Source organism: Nematolebias whitei, chromosome 22 (genome assembly GCF_014905685.2).
Source record: "Nematolebias whitei isolate Nwh7 chromosome 22, NemWhi1, whole genome shotgun sequence".
NCBI lineage: Eukaryota > Metazoa > Chordata > Actinopteri > Cyprinodontiformes > Rivulidae > Nematolebias > Nematolebias whitei.
The window spans coordinates 26,821,473-26,842,725 of NC_056519.1; the positions used below are offsets into that span (position 1 = coordinate 26,821,473).

At 45.9% G+C, this 21,253-nt stretch overlaps 1 protein-coding gene across 1 annotated transcript in view; it reads right to left on the minus strand.

The window, feature by feature from the left end:
- lamb4 (laminin, beta 4) overlaps window positions 1-21,253 on the minus strand; it is a 435,052-nt gene that overhangs the window by 61,495 nt on the left and 352,304 nt on the right. Inside the window, exons 17-21 of the mRNA XM_037696252.1 lie at window positions 14,936-15,160; window positions 14,183-14,400; window positions 4,099-4,195; window positions 3,648-4,014; window positions 3,366-3,529 (exon numbers count right to left, since the gene is read on the minus strand). Of these exons, the coding sequence (XP_037552180.1) occupies window positions 3,366-3,529; window positions 3,648-4,014; window positions 4,099-4,195; window positions 14,183-14,400; window positions 14,936-15,160 (1,071 nt within the window). The remainder of the gene's footprint in view (window positions 1-3,365; window positions 3,530-3,647; window positions 4,015-4,098; window positions 4,196-14,182; window positions 14,401-14,935; window positions 15,161-21,253) is intronic.

The following is a 21,253-nucleotide window of genomic DNA, read 5'->3' on the forward strand; positions in this document are numbered from 1 at the left end:
TCTGAATCAACGACGTAACTCTAAACACCTGCAAAAGATTCCTGAGGCTTTTAAAAACTCCCAGCCTTGTTCATTACTCAAAACCGCAATCATGGGTAAGACTGCCGACCTGACTGCTGTCCAGAAGGCCATCATTGACACCCTCAAGCAAGAGGGCAAGACACAGAAAGAAATTGCTGAACGAATAGGCTGTTCCCAGAGTGCTGTATCAAGGCACCTCAGTGGGAAGTCTGTGGGAAGGGAAAAGTGTGGCAGAAAACGCTGCACAACGAGAAGAGGTGACCGGACCCTGAGGAGGATTGTGGAGAAGGGCCGATTCCAGACCTTGGGGGACCTGCGGAAGCAGTGGACTGAGTCTGGAGTAGAAACATCCAGAGCCACCGTGCACAGGCGTGTGCAGGAAATGGGCTACAGGTGCCGCATTCCCCAGGTCAAGCCACTTTTGAACCAGAAACAGCGGCAGAAGTGCCTGACCTGGGCTACAGAGAAGCAGCACTGGACTGTTGCTCAGTGGTCCAAAGTACTTTTTTCGGATGAAAGAAAATTTTGCATGTCATTTGGAAATCAAGGTGCCAGAGTCTAGAGGAAGACTGGGGAGAAAGAAATGCCAAAATGCCAGAAGTCCAGTGTGAAGCACCGACAGTCAGTGATGGTCTGGGGTGCCATGTCAGCTGCTGGTGTTGGTCCACTGTGTTTTATCAAGGGCAGGGTCAATGCAGCTAGCTATCAGGATATTTTGGAGCACTTCATGCTTCCATCTGCTGAAAAGCTTTATGGAGATGAAGATTTCATTTTTCAGCACGACCTGGCACCTGCTCACAGTGCCAAAACCACTGGTAAATGGTTTACTGACCATGGTATTACTGTGCTCAATTGGCCTGCCAACTCTCCTGACCTGAACCCCATAGAGAACCTGTGGGATATTGTGAAGAGAAAGTTGAGAGACGCAGGACCCAACACTCTGGATGAGCTTAAGGCCGCTATCGAAGCATCCTGGGCCTCCATAACACCTCAGCAGTGCCACAGGCTGATTGCCTCCATGCCACGCCGCACTGAAGCAGTCATTCATGCAAAAGGATTCCTGACCAAGTATTGAGTGCATAACTGAACATGATTATTTGAAGGTTGGCGTTTTTTGTATTAAAAACACTTGTCTTCCATTGGTGGGATGAAATATGCTAATTTTTGGGACAGTATTAATCAACATGTGTCTCTAGTTTAGGCTCTTAATTTCTTGTTTAGATTAATGGTTAGATTAAGTTAGATGTATTTTTGTATTTATTACAGGTCTGTTTGTATTTACGGTACTTTTGTGTATCTGCATTGTGTGTTGTGTTGTTTTGCACATTATGTTCTGTGTTGCACCATGATCATGGGGAACGTTGTTTCATTTCAATATGTACTTGTATGTATCCTGATGCATGCTCAATAATCCAGGTAGAAAAATCTAAAAAAGTTAAATCTGGTCCTCTGGACATTCAACAAAACAAAACAAAGCAAATCAACAAAAAAATGTAGAAACTTTTCGTCTCTCATCTGAGATACTTCCTCAGTCTGAGGAGCTGTATTCAGCTCAGTCTCTTAAATAGCACCTTCTCAGAGTGGATCAACCAGTTTTGCTGCTGACAACCAAAACCAGCTGATCACATGCTCAAGAAGGACCATGAGCCTAACAATGGATCATTAGCACACTGATGGCTGTTTACTGTTCACAGAGGGCCACTGGTCTGGGTCTGGGTTCCTCCTTTTCACCTGTTGGCTGACTAGAGTCCTGTTTGGGTTTCTTCTCTGCTTTCAGGAAGGCCCAGTTAGGATATCCACATTGCCTTTGGAGCACAAGTTAGGAGTCATCAGGACTCTGTATCACAGAGCAGACAGCGTCCCCACTAGCTCAGGAGCCAGGCAGAAGGAGAAATCCCACACAAGACAGGCTCTAGAGCAATGTGGATATCCTAACCGGGCCTTCCTGAAAGCAGAGAAGAAACCCAAACAGGACTCCAGTCAGCCAACAGGTGAAAAGGAGGAACCCAGACCCAGACCAGTGGTCATTCCATATGTTGAGGGAGTATCAGAGAAACTGAGACGTTTATTTTCTAAACATAACGTCCCAGTGGCTTTTAAACCCCAAAATACATTACGGCAAAGACTGGTTCATCCCAAAGATCCAGTCCCCCGGCACAAACAGAGCAATGTTGTGTATGCTGTTCAGTGTCAGGAGGGCTGTGATCGGGGAAACTAAACAGCCACTGGCCAAAAGGATGGCCCAGCACAGAAGATCAACATCATCAGGCGAGGACTCTGCGGTCTACACTCATCTCCAGGCCAGCGGTCACTCTTTCAGGGATAAAGATGTTCACATCCTGGACAGAGAGGAACGATGGTTTGAGAGAGGAGTAAAGGAGGCCATCTTTGTGAAAAGAAATCCTCCATCGTTAAACAGGGGTGCAGGCCTCCGGGTTCAACTGTCCCCCTCTTACAATGCTGTGATTGCTAGTATCACTCAGCCCTCTGTGAACAGTAAACAGCCATCAGTGTGCTAATGATCCATTGTTAGGCTCATGGTCCTTCTTGAGCATGCGATCAGCTGGTTTTGGTTGTCAGCAGCAAAACTGGTTGATCCACTCTGAGAAGGTGCTATTTAAGAGACTGAGCTGAATACAGCTCCTCAGACTGAGGAAGTCTCTCAGATGAGAGACAAAACGTTTCTACATTTTTTTGTTGATTTGCTTTGTTTTGTTTTTTTGAATGTCCAGAGGACCAGATTTAACTTTTTTAGATGTACTTGTATGTAGCTGAAATGACAATAAAACCTCTCTGACTTTGACTTTTGCCACATCCAATATGGCGCCGACTTTCGATTCAGCTCTCAATGAGGCATCTATGTATATATGTCTATGATAGACAATATGAGAGATGCAGTCACTTTGTGACCTTTAGTGAGTGTAGGGAGCCGGTAGGAGAGAGCTTGGAGAGGGAGAGGTATGAGAGGGAAGGTTTACCAGATGGTAGAGAGACCTGTTATAACATTTGGTTTGGAGAAGGTGCCACTTGCAAAAGACAACAGGTAGAGCTGGAAGTGGCAGAGATGATTTTTTTAACTTTCCTTGAGAGTAAAAAAATTGACCAGATAGAAATAATTATCAGAGATAATAGCTCGGGCTGAATGGTTTGGAGACAACTTTAGAGTGTGAAATTGTTTGGACATCATCAGAGGGTTGGTGTGACTGAGGAGGATGCAGAAAATGTGCCATGGAGACCTCTAAAGTGAGGGAGTACCGAAAAGAATTTAGTCTATTGCATACTTGTAAGGTTGACTGCAGTTGTGGTGAATTCAATTAAAAAAAAAACTGATTTATATGCTGTACCTTCTACTTGAGGCTTTTCTTTCATATTTGGATCCTTGATGAATTTCTCCTTTAGGTTTTTCAACAGCTTCTGAAACTCCAGAAGAATGTTGTCAATTTCAGTGTGGAAGAGCATAGATGGGTCAATCAGAATTATGTTGGTGTCAACGGCATCCTTCAGCTTCCTGTGGGGAAGAGTGGTGTAAAAACTGAGAATTAAACAGCAAGACTTTGATTTTATTTTTAACATTGTAAATCTAAAACTACTGAATTTTCCTTCAAGTCCAAAAACACAGAAATTACCTGATTCTCAGGAAAAGTTTCTCCATCTTTTCCACCTCTGGCAGGCTGAGACTTGTCAGGTTTCTAATGCTGTCCAGCTTGGAGTGCAGATCTAGCATCATTTGCCTGTGGCGACTGTTTCTGGTCTGTTGGTTGTTGCCATGGTGAGGGATGAAAGTCCTCATCCTCTGAGCTGCTTTCTGGACATCTGTGACATTTTCAGTCCACAGGGCAGTGCATGGGTGGCACTTCTTGCAGACTGGAAACATGGAGTAACCTGGGGCGCACTCATCACAGAAGACACCAGCGACTCCAACACGACAAATGCACTCGCCAGTTTCAGGGTCACATGATGGATGCTCAGCTCCTTCCAGGTTACAGTCACAGGCTGAGAAAAATATCTCAGTTTCAGTTTAATAGGGTGGAACTCTGTCTAAAACAGTTCAATGAAATGTTGGTGTGTTTCACCTACTGATGCACTGTATGTCTGGATTCCCAAAATGATTTTCTCCACATTCATCACACCGTCTCCCTCCAAATTCGGGACGACACAAACACTGTCCCGTCACCTGAAGGCATCAGTATCATGTTCAAAGGAGGATTGAGCCCAAATTACAGATTGACTCAGGGAACTCTTTAGGTTAAACTTATTTTATAACAAAAAAATCAAAACGCTGGTGTGGCAGCAAAACTGACATATGCAGGAGAACACATAAGCAAAAGGTTGACCAAGATATATGGAGAGCTAATACAATGCAAAACTGATGAGTAGTGAACGAGAGACTAATTTTTTAAAGCAGAGGTGAATGAGAAAATAAAAGCAGCTGGGTGATTATGTAGTGGGCACAGGTGAGTGGCTGACTAAGGAAAAAACGTTGGTTAAGTACTGTAACCCCAGATTCTATGAGTATAGGCGTAGCCCTTTAAGACTGTCGCTTGTGGGTTTTATCCCGTCACGCGACGCGTAGCACTGAAAACTTTAGTCCATGCCCACCTGTTGTGTGGGCCTCACCCGGTCCATATAAATTACGTTGAGAGCAGGTAATCGGCTCCAAAATAGCTTTTTCTTCGGCCTCACTGGCTCCTAAGCCAGTGAGGCCCAGCGCTTAAAGGGCTATGCCTATACTCATAGAATCTGAGGTTACAGTACGTAACCAACGTTCTATTTCGTATATGCTTTAAGACTGTCACTAGTGGGTCAATGGCGAAGCAGGATGTAGTCTATGCCTCGCTGGGTCTGTTCAGACACAATATGAAGCACCTGCTTGCACCAAAAAACATTTCATCACTCAGCCTTCTATGTGCGTAATTACGCACTGCGTAATTATGTGTTACATGCACAGGAGCGCCCCGGAGAGAAAAGGGTTTCTGCTGGTGGAAAAAGGAGGAAGGCTGAAATCAGTCCTGCTGCCGAGAATGGGAAAGAGCATGAGGTTACGATTGTAACCGTGTAGCAGTGAATAGAGCAGATCGACAGCTCTTCAATATGAGTACATTAATAATAATGAACTGATTAGTAATCAAATGAACTGATTGGTAACAGTAGTCATGAACTGATTGGTAACAGTAGTCATGAACTGATTGCTAACAATAGGAAAAAAACAGCAGTCACAGAACTTGTGACTGATAATAAATACCTCACACTGTAATTGCATGCAGTCAGATGTGAGTTTAAACAGAAATTCCATGAAAACATTAAGATTTATTCTGTTACGGCGCTAAGGACAGAATGCGCCATGGAACCAGAAACATCACGCAGATAAAAGCAGATAAATGAGCAAGGCGACAACCATGCAGCCGCCATGCAAATATCCTGCACTGTCATACCATTATGCAAAGCTGTCGAAGATGCGATTCCTCTGGTCGAATGTGCTTTGAGGTTTTCAGGAGGCTCTAAACCTGATGCTCTGTAAGTTTCAGAAATGGCCTCACACAGCCAGTGTGACAGACGCTGGGTGGATAACGGGCGACCTGCAGAGGCGTCTCTATAATGTACAAACAGACGTTGAGTCTGGCGCAGTGTGGCCGTGCGTGTTATGTAACATGCTAGCGCATGCACAGGGCAGAGGAGATGAAAAGATGCTTCTTCTTCTGATTTGTGAGGGGGAGGGAGAAACCCCTCTAACGTTATCATTCTCGATTTAAATGAACTTGTGATGTTTTTAGGCATAAAAGCTGGGTTAGGTCTCAGCACAGCTGAGTTGCCATCAGCTTGAACTCTGAGGCATGACGGGGCAGCAGAGAGCGCAGATAAATCACTCACTCTCTTTGCAGATGTCAAAGCCAACAGCAGGGCTGTTTTGAGTGACAGGAATTTAATTGAAACCTGATCCAAGGGCTCAAAAGGAGCTTTGATCAGGGTTTGCAGAACCATCATTAATTCCCACTGTGGAACTAGTGGGCGTGACACCGGTCTGTGCCTCCGTACACCTTTCAGAAAACGTTTCATCAGTGGGCGATTAAAAACTCTTCTGTCACCGAAGCCTTTGTGACAGGAAGAGATGGCTGCAGCATATGTTTTAATTGTGCTGAACGCCAGATTTCTGTCCATCAGCTGCTGCAGAAAAGACAGCACACCACCTAGTGGACATGAGATGGCCTCTACACCTTTCTCCGTACACCAGCACTGAAAGGCTGTCCACTTTGATGTGTACAGCGCTGTGGTGGAAGCAGCACGTGAGTCCTGAATTGTGCGAACCACTTCCTGGGAGAGGCCCATCTTCTCTAAGCGGATCCGCTCCGCAGCCAGACCCAAAGGTGCTGGCCTATTTCTGGCTGGCTTCTGATCGCTACTCCTGCCTGGAGGAGAGCATCCTCCCTCCACAGCAGTTTCCACAGTTGACCCGATAACAGACATTGCAGGATTGAGAACCATGAGGCGCTCACGTGCTCGGGAGCTACCTGAATGGTTGACAGTTCTTCCTCTCGAACTCGGTTCAGAAACTGTGATATTAGAGGGACTGGAGGAAATGCGTAAAGGAGCATTTTGGGCCACGGGCTGTGGGCAAAAGCGTCCACTACTTTTTATTTTTTATCCCTTGTCCTGACACTTAGAATTATTGTCTGAGTGTCAAAGTGATGCCCAACAGATTTACTTTCACAAGCAGAGCATTATGGCTGGCCTTAATGCTCCACTTGATATGAAAATTAAATTTTATTAGAATTTGTTATGGGCTTGTTTCAGATGTAATGGACATGGGGATGAAAAACAAAGATGACAAAGCAGAAAAGTGAGAGAAGGGTTAAAAGGTAAAGAAAGAGATAGGAATAGAGGAGAGAGAGAGAGGTATAAAGAGAACACAAATCAACATCATTGAAGTCTGCCTCTAAACCTGCAGAAAAAAAGGACAAGACAAAACCGAGAAACCACAACAACAAACATATAAAATGATACTTGTAACATAATTAGAAAGTATTTTATGCAGTACATGGTAATACAAGATATATTTGATGGCCACCACAACCCGACTGAGTGTGTATCTGATAAACACTTGAATTTAAACACCTGTGGGAGCATGCTTGTCACTATAAGGTTTCTCCATAAAAATGTCCAATAGTGGATGCGGGGACCCACAGACCCATCCCCACAGGACATGATGGTAACACAGGGAAGACCGGAACCACAGACACACAGCGGCCCCCAAGCCCGGAACTCTAGGAGTCCCCCAACAGAGACACCCGCAGCCCCCAGAGAGAGAAGCAAAGGGAAGCCCCCGGCGATCCCCAGCCACCACAATGCAGAAACCCCAGGAGGCTGCAGTAACGAGTCCACAGGCCCCGCCGGCAACCCGCCCCTCCAGAGTAGATCCGGCCATGGACACCAAGCCCCGAGCCACGAGGTCATACTACCCCCGAACAGAGGCCCGGCAGAGCCAGGGCACCCAGGCTCCGGCAGGCAGCCACCAGGGCATGCCCGCACACACCCCACTACCTAGCCCCAGCTGCTGAGAGCCGCCAATGCACCGGCGTCCACTCCTATCAATGGGTTGTCCCATGGGCTCAGGGAGAACCATAGTTGACACTGGGCGTTCTCCCGTGTGGCAAACAGTTCCACTGCTGCTCAGCCAAATTTCTCCCAAATCCGAGAAATCAGCTCGGGATGGAGGCTCCAGTCCCTGTTGCACGGACCACCGCTGGACATCATGTCCACTCCTCTGTTCAGGACGCCGGGGATGTACACTGCTCTGATGGACAGCAGATTTTTGTGTGCCCAACACAGCAGCTGCCTCGCAATGTGTAACATTTGGGCTGAGCGCATGCCCCCCTGCCGGTTTATGTAAGCTGCAGTCACCTTGTTGTCTGTGTGGATCAGAACATGTTGATTCTGCAGCAAGGGAGCAAAATGTTGGATCACATTCGAAACCGTGAGACATTCCAAAACGTTTATATGAGCTAATGTGTGAGGTGGCCACAGTGCCCCCACCTCCTGAGATAGGCACATTCCTCCCCAGCCTGACAGGGACACATCTGTGAAAACTGAGACATGTGACGTAGGTCTGCTGATAGGAACGCCCTCTGACAGAGTGAGAGGATTTCTCCAGTGTTTCAGGTTGGTTCCCATGGAGGGGGGCACAGAAATCATCCGCCTCTTCTGCTGTACCAGATCTATACGCAGACGAGTGAACCATCTCTGAAGGTGTCTCATGTGGAGTAAGCCCAACGGAACCACAACATGAGCTGACGACATCGTTCCTAACAGTTTCATGATGGAGACAGCTGTCACTACTCTGCCGGGTTTTACATGGCGGAGCTGGTCTTTTAGAGCTTCGGCTCTCATCTGTGATAAACGGGCCCTCATAGTGACTGAGTTTAGCTCCACTCACAGATAAACGATCAACTGGGCCGGGAGAACCGAACTCTTCTCCCAGTTTATAGTGAAACCCAGGTTTACCAGGTGTGACGTCAGCGTTTTGGTTTGCGCCGCTGCTTCCTGCCTGGATCGGGTCAGCAGCAGCAGATCGTCCAGGTAAAACAGAATTCTCATCCCTGCTCTGTGTAGTGGCTGCAGAGCCATCTCCACGCATTTTGAAAACGTGTAGTGCGAGGGAATAACCAAACGGGAGCCTGTTGTATTGGCACTGGGTTCCTTGGAAAGAGAAGGTCAGGAACTTTCTGTGTTTTGGAATGATTGGAATGTGAAAATAGGCGTCTTTGAGATCGATGGAGGTAAACCAGTCGTTTTGGTGAATGCTGTCTAACAGCTGTCTGGTTGTCAGCATATGAAACTGTCTCTCCATGATCGACTTGTTGAAAACAGATAAATCCAAATTGGATCTCATTCCTTCGGTCCTTTTCGGAACCAGGAAGTAACGTGAGTAAAACCCTGTGTTTACCTCTCCGTTGGGAACCATGGAAATTACATTTTTTATCAGTAATTCCTGAACTTCTGCGTGGATGGACAAGATCTGTTCTGGAGATGACAGAACCGTCTCTATAATCCCTCTGAACGGTGGGGGTTGAGCTGCGAACTGCAGCATGTAACCTCTGCTGATAAGACGGTTAATCCATCTGTCCAGGGAGCACACTCGCTGCCACTCTGCATAACGCTCTGGGATTGGGCACGCGTTTTTGTGTTGTCATGTCTTTTATGGACGTCAGCCAAGTCATGGCCCCCACCGCCGTCATGTGCTGCGGAGATGTACTCCGAGCAACCCATGGGGCCCCCCCCAGAAAAGGCCCTGAGAGCACCTCTGTGCCGCGCTCAGGCTGCGGGCTCACTGCAGAGTTGATGTGAACTAACGTGCACTGAGGAGAGGCGTGCGTGCCTTCAGAAATGTGACGCCGTTTGGGTGGAGGCTGCAGCTGTCATGGGGAAACACGTTTGTCCCCGCTGCGGCCAGAAGAGGCAGAACACACCCTGGGCTGAAAGTGAGGTTTTCTTCTGGGCTCGGTCTGCTGAAAAAAATCTTTTTTAGCTGCTGTGTCAAGCGAGCATTTTGTGTGGTTTCTCGAGCTGCGGTGACGTTTAAAAACTTGTTTTGAGGTCATCGGCTCGTTTTGTGTGGAGGATGTGTGAAGAGAAGCTGCTGTGAGATTTGATCTGACAGTCAGGCTGGAATCAGAAGACACTTTACTCTCTGAATGATGTTTTCGTTTTATTTTAAAACTCATGTCATCATTACACACACACACACACACACACACACACACACATCCTCCGCAAGGAGTCATTTCTTATATCTTCTTCCCCGTGAGCCCTGCGGCTGGTTGTTCCAGGGCGGTGCCTGTTGGCGGTCTCTGGGAAAACACTGAGCCGCTGGTTGCAGCGATGAGAAGGAATGTTCTCTGGCGGGAGGGGCTGGCGGCAGAGTGGGGCGAGAGGACGCTGCTGCAGCTGTGGAGCGTCTCTGCTGCTGCCTCTGGCCACGACGATCTCTCCAGCGGGCGGGGGGGGGGGGCGGGAGGAGGAGTGCTGCTTCATCAGGTGGCGCACAGTCTCCGTCACCTCCTCCTCCGACTTCTTCGATTTTTCAAGCATGGCCATGAAATTGGCCCCGAACAGCGCGTCCGTCATGATGGGGCCCTCCACAGGTCTTTCTGCAGTTTCTCCAGCAAGGAGGGGGAGCGTCGGAGCCAGGTGGACCTTTGGATCATTGTCATCCAGGCGGCGATGCAAAACAGGCATACAGCAAAGGAGGCGCACAGGTTGAGGATGACATCACATGCTTTGCAGAGCGAGCTCTTCGTCTCCCCAGGCAGGTCTGTGTCCTCCAGCCTTTTGGAGAAGCTGTAGGCCAGCAGAACGACATTTTTGTTTGCTGCAGCCGCCTAGAACGCACACTGGTGGGCTCGGTAGGAGAGAAATGTCACTGTCTGGTTGTGTCTCCCTGGAGGGAGAGGACGCTGGTCCAACCTGGACACTTTTGCCCCGAGTGCTTCCTCCACCAGGCTCGGGGGGGGGGGGGGGGGGGGGGGGGGTACCGAGGGAAAATTCCGCTCAGTAAACCCCTCCACTCTGGGGATGAGAGCGAAGGTGGAGACGGGCGCTCTCGGTTTACCAGGTCCGGCCGCAGCCTCGTTCCTGTAGGACGTCACTGCTGGGAAACGAGGCCAGATGGGGTCCGGGCGGCGAGCCGGGGTGGAGCCAAACCTTCCCACTAGATCATCCGATCTGGGCGGGGGGAGGAGAGGGACGGAAAGTCTCTTCATGTCAGCCGTCTCCTGGCTTATGCCGGGCAGTTCTGCGAGGAGGGCACTGACGGCTGGGAGCGGTGTGGTCGCTGATGCGGAAAGGCCCGGTGGGGTGAGCATCCACTCCCCCCCCCATTCCAACACTACGCTCTCTGGGAGGGAATGAGCAGCGGGGCTGCTGCTGACGTCACCTGTCCTGGAGGAACCATCCGATTCGCTCCGAGACTCGGCGTCAAAAAAGGCGATGGCGTCGTCCAGCGAACAGTCTCCCGCCACGGAGAGGCACTCCTCGACATTAGCCTTGAACAAGGCTGCTCGCCTCTGCCTCTCCTCAGGAAGGAGGAGGTCACAGAGACAGCAGGAGGAGGCGAGGTCGGCATGGTGGGGACCCAGGCATCCTTCACAGATGCCGTGCCGGTCGAAGCTCAGCATGTAGCCGGTCTTGCAGGACGGGCACAGGCAGATGGTGTTGGTGCTGGACATTGCGTTCTTGTGAAGCTGAAGAAAAATTGGAGCCGGTTACCTGCTCTCAACATAATTTATATGGACCGGGTGAGGCCCACACAACAGGTGGGCGTGGACTAAAGTTTTCAGTGCTACGCTTTGCGTGACGGGATAAAACCCACTAGCGACAGTCTTAAAGGGCGAAGCCTATACGAAATAGAACTGAAGCTGACTGAGGGTGAAAATGAGAACTGGCAAAGGGAACGCAGGAACTGGCAAAGGGAACACAGGGATCAGAAAAAACACACAAATCCTAAAGAACAGAAATAATACACCACAAAAGTAGCAAGAGTAAAAGATAAACTCAAGGAACTAAATAAAAGACCAGAAAAACAGATTACGACAATCAGAGCTTTAGTCAGTAAACTTGATTCACAGTTTTTTTGTTCCTTGTTGCTTTTGTTTTGACTTTTTGCACCTGCACTGCACTCCCAAACTACGGGTATGACCGCGACGCACTTTTGGAGTTGCGATTGTCAGTGAGTGGGGACTTTGGGCCAAATGTAGTTGACTCTATGGCGGACATTTCCCCTGAGTCCATTGTTTACTTGGTTGCAGTAAGAGGAAAACACAGAGAGGGAAACGAGCCAGTGTTTTGTGTAGGACCCACCAAAGACGCAGCAAACCCCCTCTCCCCTCGGTCCAGCATTCGGGTGTTCAACCTCTGAGGAGTGGACTGTACGACCTGCGCGTACAGTTTTTTTGCAAGCGGGACAGCAGGAGCTGTTGTGTATTTGCCTTTATGGAAGAATGGCTGGAGCCGTCCATCCCCGACTGTAGTGTGGCTCCGGACGACTTCTCTGTCTCTCGGCTCCACAGAACTGAGTCACATCTGTGACACCTAATATGTTTATTGCTGCTGCGCTACGTGGCTGCATTGTGTATGTCACTACCTTACCATCATAATTCATCTCAATGTTACTCAGTACCTGTGCAATAACCTGTCACAACCTGTGTGGTGTATGTTATGTGCAATATGCAGCATGTGCATTTAAGCAGTGTTACTGCCTGTGAGGTACTTGTTTGTACTGACTCATCCAATTGCTCTGTTGTATTCTACCATGTTGTTTACTATATTTCTTTTGGACTTTGTAGATGTTGCATTTCTTTTTCACTTTTGGTGGTTTGTTTTGTACTTTTGTGTCTATCACAGGACCACATAGAGACAAACGAGACAAACAACCATTCACTCTCTCACTTAAACCTAGGGACAATTTAGAGTTACCAATCAGCCTAACATGCATGTTTTTGGTCTGTGGGAGGAAACCAGAGTACCCGGAGAAAACCTACGCATGCACGGAGAGCATGTGCAAACTCCACCCAGAAAGGCCTCTGGACCGGGACATGAACCAGGGACCTGCTCGCTGAGAGGCAGCAACTCTCCTTGTGTTGACATGCATATCACAAATAAACAATAAACTAAACGTTTCACCAATTGCATTTCTGTTTCACACTGAATTGATAAATAAATCTTAAAGTAAAATCCTGGTAATGTTAGAAATGATATTTTGTCAAATAGTTATCAATCGTTAGTACTCGCATCAGATGTGACATCAGTCTAGGTTTGACAATTGTCTGTTAAAACAAAGTATAGCTAAAAATAGCAAAACACTAGCTAAATGTTTAAATATGTAAAATGATAAATAAAAGCTAAATATAGTAAAAGGCTGTCTAAAACTTAAAACATAGTTGAAGGCTAGCTAAAAGACAAAAGTAGGAAAAGAGCAGGGAAAGAAGTAGAATACTAGCTAAAATCTAAAAGTACCAGAATACCAGATAAAAGATGAATGTAGCAAAAGACAAAACTTTTTTTTCTCAAAAATGTCATACAGGTGTAAGAACATGTAACATTAGCTATTATTAAACAGATGAGAGAACAGGAACATCGACATCCCAGTACATTTCAAACCCAACAGGACTCTCAGAGGCTGGGCCACCCCAAGGCCAAAACACCCATACACAAACAGAGTGATGTGGTGTACGCAGATCAGTGCAGCGAGGAATGTCCAAATCTCTATATTTGAGAAACCAAACAGCTTCTTCACAAGCGTATGTTGCAACACATGAAAGCTAACTCTTCAGGACAAGAATCAGCAATTCACCTGCACCTCAAAAATAAGGGACACCCTTTTGAGGACCAAAATGTTCACATTTTGGGCTGAGAAACAGATGGTTTGAGAGTGGGGTGAAGGAAACCAAGCCATGTATGTAAAAAGAGAGAAACCATCTTTAAACAGAGGAGAAGGTCTCAGGTTTCAGCTTTCAAAAATCTATAATGAAACTTTAGGCCTGATACCCAGTCAGTTTCACACCAATCAAGACCTTCATTTATGTGTCCAGAGTGGTCATCTGTGAGTCATACTAAGAAAGACCCTAACGAACCTCTATTGTGAGGAGAGTGAGGGCAATCGACATATGAATCTAGCTTATAGAAGAAGAACACCTCAGCTTTATAACTCGAACCCCACATTCCCTGGTCTTTGACTTGAGAAATCACTTTGGATGAAGAGTGAAATGTCTTGAGCTACCCAATAGAAGTCCAGTTGTTTTTGGCTTTCATCTTTTTTGGATTTACCATGTCCTTCATGACTGAGAATCTACACCAGCAGCAGGAATAAACTAAACAAAATGTGTCAAAAAAGTGTGTAGGTTTAACGTCAGCTAATGTGGCATTCTTTTACAGTGGTATGTTGATTTTGAAGAGTTAGCCTAAAATATATTTGTCTCACTTGAATTTAGCTTAGCTTAGATGAAAACCTGTGTTCTACAAAGTATATTCCATACGCAGTGGTCTATGACTCATAATTATTATTTATTTGACAGAACATTACTTCAGAAATAACTAAACTATCCATTTAAATTAACATATTTTATGTGATGCTGGTTCTGAGTTTAACATGGCTGTTTGGCAGTGGTCCTACCTTATTGCAAACATTAGAGATGGAGTTAACAGGATCACAGCTGCAGGGCTGACATCCCAAAGCTCCGTACAGATTCCAGAATCCGTCCTCACACTCATCACAGAGATCTCCCCTCACCCGCGTCCTGCAGGGACACTGTCCAGTTTTTGGACTGCAGAAGCAAGGACCTTCCAGAGGACACAGTGTTGGCTTGGTTCCCCGCAAATCACAAGAGCATTCTGGGAAATGCAAAGCATAAATACACACTCAAATAAACATGACACTTCTGATCATCATTTAAAAGATAAATATCAAACTCTGGTCCTCAACCTGGAAGATAGGGGCCCTCACCCCCTCAATAACACCCCCCACACACACACACACAAAAATTTGTGTTAATCAAACTCAAATCCAGTTTCCTTGTTTTTAGGGAAACCATAAGAGGTTCTCTGATTATGCAGGAGAGAAAATAGTTATTTATGGACTGATTATTTTCTGATCAAACAGGAATGATGCTCTTCATCTGTGCACAGTTAAATAAAGTGTCTTTCTTGTGATACATTTTAAATCTCTATTTTTCTTCTTTATCTTCAGTGTATTAAGCAGCCAAAGGAGGAAAGATACTTTCAGAAAAGGCTTTGTGAGGGTAAAATTCTCTGTGAAACCCATGAGGACTTCTGTAGTTTGGTTCAAAGATAGATAACAGTAATCATGTGACACCAGCAGATTATATTCTTTAAATCAACAGGACACTTTAATATCTGCTGATGTTACCTTTACAATCCTGTTGTAGGGCATTGCCATAGTAACCAGGTTTGCAGTGGTGGCATTGTGGTCCCATAGTGTTGTAAAGGCAGTGCAGACATTCTCCAGTCAAGCTGTTGCAGGCTTCGTCATCTTCCGGGTCGATGTTGTTGTTGCAAGGACACAACTTACAATGGGCACCTGGCAATGTCAGGTCACCATAGTAACCAGGTCTGCATCTGTCACAGCGTGCACCTGGGAGGTCACAATAAGTTAATCTTAATCAGAAATGAAGAATGTTTTCTGACACATAATTATTTGTTTTTCAGTTTAAATGGGAAGCTTTCCAGGAATGTGAACCTGAGCTTCTACAAAACCTATACCTGAGCTACTACGAAGATGAGTATCAGAGTGCCTACAAAACCTGCACCTTTGTTCCTACAGAAAGTGAGCCTACATTTGGGCCTGCAGAATTTGTTTCTAAGCTACTTTGAAATGTGAAGTGAAGCTCTTATTTAACCTGTACCTAAACTTCTTTAGAGCCTGTATCTACACTCCTATGTGATGTACCAGAATGGCTATAACACCTGAGCTCTTGTGGTACCTGTTTCTGAGCTTTTACAAAACATATACCTGAGCTCCTATGGGCAAAGTACCAGAGTACTGCAGAAATTGTACCCGCGTTGATGATAAATCTGTTCCTGAGCTCCTATGAAAACTGTAATTAAAGTTCTAAAAAACCTCCACTAAACCATAAAACCTGTACATAAGCTCCATCCTTCTTCTTCATTCAGGTTGCCCTTGTCAAATGTTGCCACACCAAATTATCCTCTTTCATCTCACTCTGACCTCTCCATCCTCTGTACTTCTACTACCTCCATGTCCTCTCTAATTGCAATAACTTTGGCCTTTCTCTTGGTCTTCAAACTGGCTTTCCGAACTTCACCCTCACAAATCTTTCCATGAACTTGTTTCACAGTTTCTATGAACTCTAATCTTCTTTTATCCTGATGCATCCTGATGTGTAAAGATGCTCTTATCTGCTTTGCTGTATTGCTCGATGTATCACAACTGTATCTTGTCCTTTATCTGTATCTGCTTGGCTTTTGGATCTGCTTGCCTTTTGGTATCAACAAGTACAGATTGAGCTAAGTCAGAGAATGTATTTGAATTCATTGTGTACGGGACATAAACTACGAGGGAACGGCTGGTGTGTGCCCCATGCTGATTTTTTTTATTTTAATTTATTTATTCATTTCAAATTAAAAACACAATAACAATTTCAAAACAAGAGAGTAAAATACAAAACATAAAATGAAAGGCAGCAGAAGAAGAAAAAAAATCTTATTATTTCTGCCCCTTCTTAAACTGATGACAAGATCACCAGTAAACTGGAATGGCAGAAGAAAATAACAAAACAACTCCATAAAAGGACTTCCAGGAAATGAAGACATCAGTTTGAACTAGTTTAGACAAAGAACTGTAAGAATGTGTGACACATTTCTGGGTGGAGCTTTGGTGTTTAAATACAGAAGGAACTAGAGCTCCGATCAGACGCATCTTGGGTTTTTGTTGTTTCTCTGTTGCTTTGGGGTAAGAGCATCTCCTTTCAGCTGAAAGCTTTAATAAATGTTGGTAAAACTTTTTAACTTTAATCTTTCTGACTGATTACTGTGCCTTTTCTCCATGTATCTCCGAACCAATGAGAGGAACAGGTGAATAGGCTGAAAAGTCTGAGTTGTTGTGTTGATTTTCCTCGACAATTTTGGTGCTGAAAACCCGGGATACTAGAGAAGGACGATTGGTAACCGGAGAATTGGACATCAACACGGTTGTTCAGTGCGGTTCCACAGGCAGGCAAACAGGTAAGAGGAACTATATTTATCCTCTCTGTGGCGTTGCACTGAGTGATCGTGTTGTAAAATGTTTTTGTCAGTAGAGATTGAGTGTAAAAGTTTTTTTGAAGTAATATATCGGTTGTAAGCTTGTGTAAGGATTAGAAAATACAAGTTGTGATTAAAAGAGGCAGGTCAGGGACCTGGCCTGGGGTCTGGGACCCCTGTGTGAGTCAAAGAAGTCGGGGACTTCTGTCAGTCGGGAGTGGCACCCCAAACTTCTTCCCGGACGCTGGGGATGGTAGCCAGGTTGGATTGAGTTTTCATGTGGAACGTGACTGCCCACAAATAAGAACAAGAGTTGACCACACATGTGTGAGAACTGTCAGAGAAATTTAAATGGTGATGACAGTTTCCGATGATTATGGAAGTGTATTTTTTTTAAATGTCAGAGAAAATTAAATGGTGATGACAGATTCTGATGATTATTGAAGAAAGCTGCATTTTTTTGTGAGAAACAAACTGAAAGCTGTCCAAAATGAGATCGGATGACTGAAGTGAGTGAAAGCTGCACAGCAAAAGTGTGTGTGTGTTTGAGGAGAAGCTCTTTGCAGTGTGATTTTGGTGGTTTAATTGCTTCGCCGCCGAGCGAACTTAAGTTTTCTCACTGCCGAGTGAGAAAACGAGTCATTTAGTGTAAAACATAACGTTATACAGACAACATGACAAAATGAACTCTGAATTTGACGCAGACATTGATGCTTCAGGGACCCTGACTCCCTCTTGAAACTCAGATCGACAAACAAGTAACATACCTGATGGACCATGACGACTTGACAAAGAAAAAATCAGAAAAAATAAAAAGAGAAGATGACTCAGGCAGTAGTATAACAGGAAGCCCCACTGAGTCCATACAAACCTTTAGGAGGAGTTTTTACTAAAACAACTGCGAACGCTGAGTCAGGAAGTAACAAACAATATGTAGAAAGAATAAGAAGCGGAGAAACAGTTGAGAAAGTGTGAAAAATTAATTGTGTCATGGCAAAGGATTAAAACAAACTCTGGAGCAGGCAACACCGGAAGTGAAGGGTAGAGCAGCCACACAGCAAGTGAAGTCGCCTCTGCCCCCATATCTGGGGCCGGAACAGACAGCCTCAAAGGAAGAGACCTTCGTTAACAGGGAGGAAAAACCCCCTAGGGGGCTGTACCCATCCACTGAACTAACACAGGGGACGCTGGTTATAGAAAATACCAAAGCCTGACCTGTTCAGTACTTCCATGGCTCAAAACAAAGGTTTTTGCACCTCTTCCACTCATAAACAAAGAGGAACAAGGGGTGGCAGTCAGTCCAGCCTAAATTACAGCATGGGCTCAGGAAAGAATGAAGAGGCGAATAAAATAGAAGAACATATAAAAGAAACTTTAGAAAAAATGGTGGCTCACAGCAAAGAAATGATTGAACAATGTGAGCGTAGAATGGAGAGATTAGAGCATGAGCTGTAGGATACCCAAAGAAAACAACCTGTCAGAGTATCAATGACCACTAGAGGACATTTTATACCCGAACAGAATTTCTGATTGATAACAGAGGAAGAAATAGATCACGAAATTGACAAAATAAGAACCACATTAGGCCATTTACGAGAAGTTGAGTCCTCACAAACAGCCCCTCCCTCTGGTAGAACTCACACAATGACAACAAGAGGATTAGATAAAAAACTTGATGAGGCTGAGTACATGTTTCCATTACTACAATCATCCAGGGTTCGCCAGAAATATGTGCCCTTCCCAGTGGGAGACAGAGATGCTCTGGTTGACAAACTCCCAAGCATCTCTGCAGAAGGCAGATTGTGGCTTTCCAAACTAAGTGGTCTCACCAGTGGAATGTCCCTGGCCCTAGGAGACTTTAGAGCAATCCTGGGACGGTGTGTGGCGCCCCTGGTGGCCAGAGAATTAGAAACAGTAGCACGCACCAGTAAACTAGGCAACGAGGTCCCGCTGAATCAAGTAATAACAGAGTTAGGACGTGCAATCAGAGACCAGTACCAATTATCCACTCCCGCAGCTATCCCCAAGTTTGAGTGGGAACCTCAAGTCCACCCCAAAGATTATCTTATCTTGGCAGCGGAAAAGTGGATGAGACACACAACAGTAAATCCTAAAGGAACACCCTCTAATTTAACTGAATTATTTAGAGAGGCAGTCCTGAAGGGAGTGTCCACATCTGTGGCAGAACTGATGAGACAGAATCCAGACTTCCCTGGGTGCAACTACGGTAAGTGGGAAAGACATCTAATACACCACCTACCAACAATACGAGAAGAACAACAACAAAAAAGAATGAGAAAACTGAATTAGAAAATCAATTGCTTAAATTACAGCTGCAGGAAGCTAGACAAAAAGCAACAAAGAAGAAGCAGAGGACAGAGAATGTGATGGGTGCAGCGGCTCCACAGCCGACGCCTTCTCCTGCTGCGGCACACTATACTAATCAATATCCTGGAGGAGTAGCCCCTCCTCCTTCTCCTTTTCTCTATCCTGCAAACCCTCTCCCTCCTCCTCCTTTTTATCAAAATCAATACAGGTCTGCTGGCTTTGGTCGCGACGGGGGCTGGCGTGCTGGTGGTGGCCGAGGACAGAGGGGCATGGGGCGGGGACAAAGGGGAAGAGGTGGATATGGAGGAGCTGCTCCTGACATCTGCTACAACTGTGAAAGACCAGGCCATTGGGCCAGAGATTGCCGTGTTCCACCACAAGGACGAGTGCCAGCCAGTGGACAACTAGGTATGCTGCCACACAACCCAGCAGCAATACCCACTCTGAACACAGAAGGGCAGTATCCGCAGTGGAAAGACTTTCCCACTCCTGGTACTTACTGACACATCCCTGAGAACCAACAGGGTAGAATGGGACAGCAGACCCTATGCTCCCGGCGAGAGTGGGAGGACAAGAAATGAACTTCTTGGTGGAGACAGGAGCCACCTACTCTACAATTACCACAGCTCTTGTCAACTACCTCAGCTCAGGGACAGAGCAACATCTGCCCTTGACTGTACCACTGCCATTTCAGATAGGAACACAAAAATTGCAACATCCATTTTTCTGTTCACCTGCAACACCAGTCAACTTGATGGGAAGAGACTAACTGATAAAGTTGGGGGCAACTGTACTCTGCGGGGCACAAGGGGTGAGAGTTCACACACAAAACATTTATTTGGCCCCGGCTGGGGAGGCAACGGCGGTGGAGTTAATTCATGAACAATTACTGTGGTATCAAATGAGTGATGAAGCTGTGCCTCACATATCTCTCTCTCTCCATGTCGAGCACGAAGCAAAGGAGCTGGGAGGAATGGTTAAACATTCCCTGGCATCTACGGACTGGGTTCCCACCTCAGTACCAGGTCTGTGCTTTTCAGATTCTTGTGACACATACAGAATCTCCTCTCACACAGAAGAACAGGTGATGCTGGAACACGAGTTGTTGGCTTGTGACCACGGGAGAGAGATGACTGATCATCATTCTGCCACAACAATGTTGGCCTCCATACCTGAAGGCTTATGGGCCATCTCCCCCACGGACGTGGGGAAGACACAGTGCAGCCCAATCACCTTTCAGGTAAACACAAATGCACCCATTGGGGTCCCACAATACCCACATAAACGACAAGCAGAAGAAGGAATTACAGACTGCAGGAGTTTTAGAACCCTGAGTAGAACACACCCATCTTGCCTGTAGAGAAAAAAAGGAACCGGTAAATATCAAATGGCACAAAATCTACGAGCCATTAATGCAATATTAAAAACATCCACTGTACCTGTTCCAAATCCTTATGTCTATCTCATCTCTGGACCCTACACACCACTGGTATAAAACTGCAGAGATTTATTCTCATTTACATATAAAGGACAGCAGTGGTGCTACACTTGACTCTCACAAGGATTTGCTCTGTCTCCAGGTATCTTTAATCAGGTGTTAAAAGATGTACTGCAGTCTTGCCCTCTCCCCAGAGACACCAGACTGATCCAATATGTGGACGACCTGTTGTTGGCAGCACCCACGCCTGACACCTGCATAGAAGCAACTAGGTTGGTGTTGGGACATCTACACAAAAATGGCTTTAAGGTTAGTAAAAATAAATTACAGATTGGCAGAAAACAGGTCTCCTTCCTGAGACGAATAATCTCTGCAGGAACCACTAGCATGTCCAAAACTCATAAACTGAGTATCTTGACACACCCCAAACCGACACATGTAAAAGACATGCTTTTCTTTTTTGGGCCTAACAGGGTACCGCAGAGGGTATATTCCTGAATACACAGATTTGACACAACCCCTGACGGATCTGGTCAAAGAGCAAGGCATGAGAAACTTGAACAACATTCTAATATGGACACATAAAGCTGAAGAAGCCTTCATAAAACTCAAACAACACATCATCTGCAGCAGAACTGACATTACCTGATTACAACCTACCCTTCTTTTTAGATGTTTCTGTTAGGGATGCAACGATCC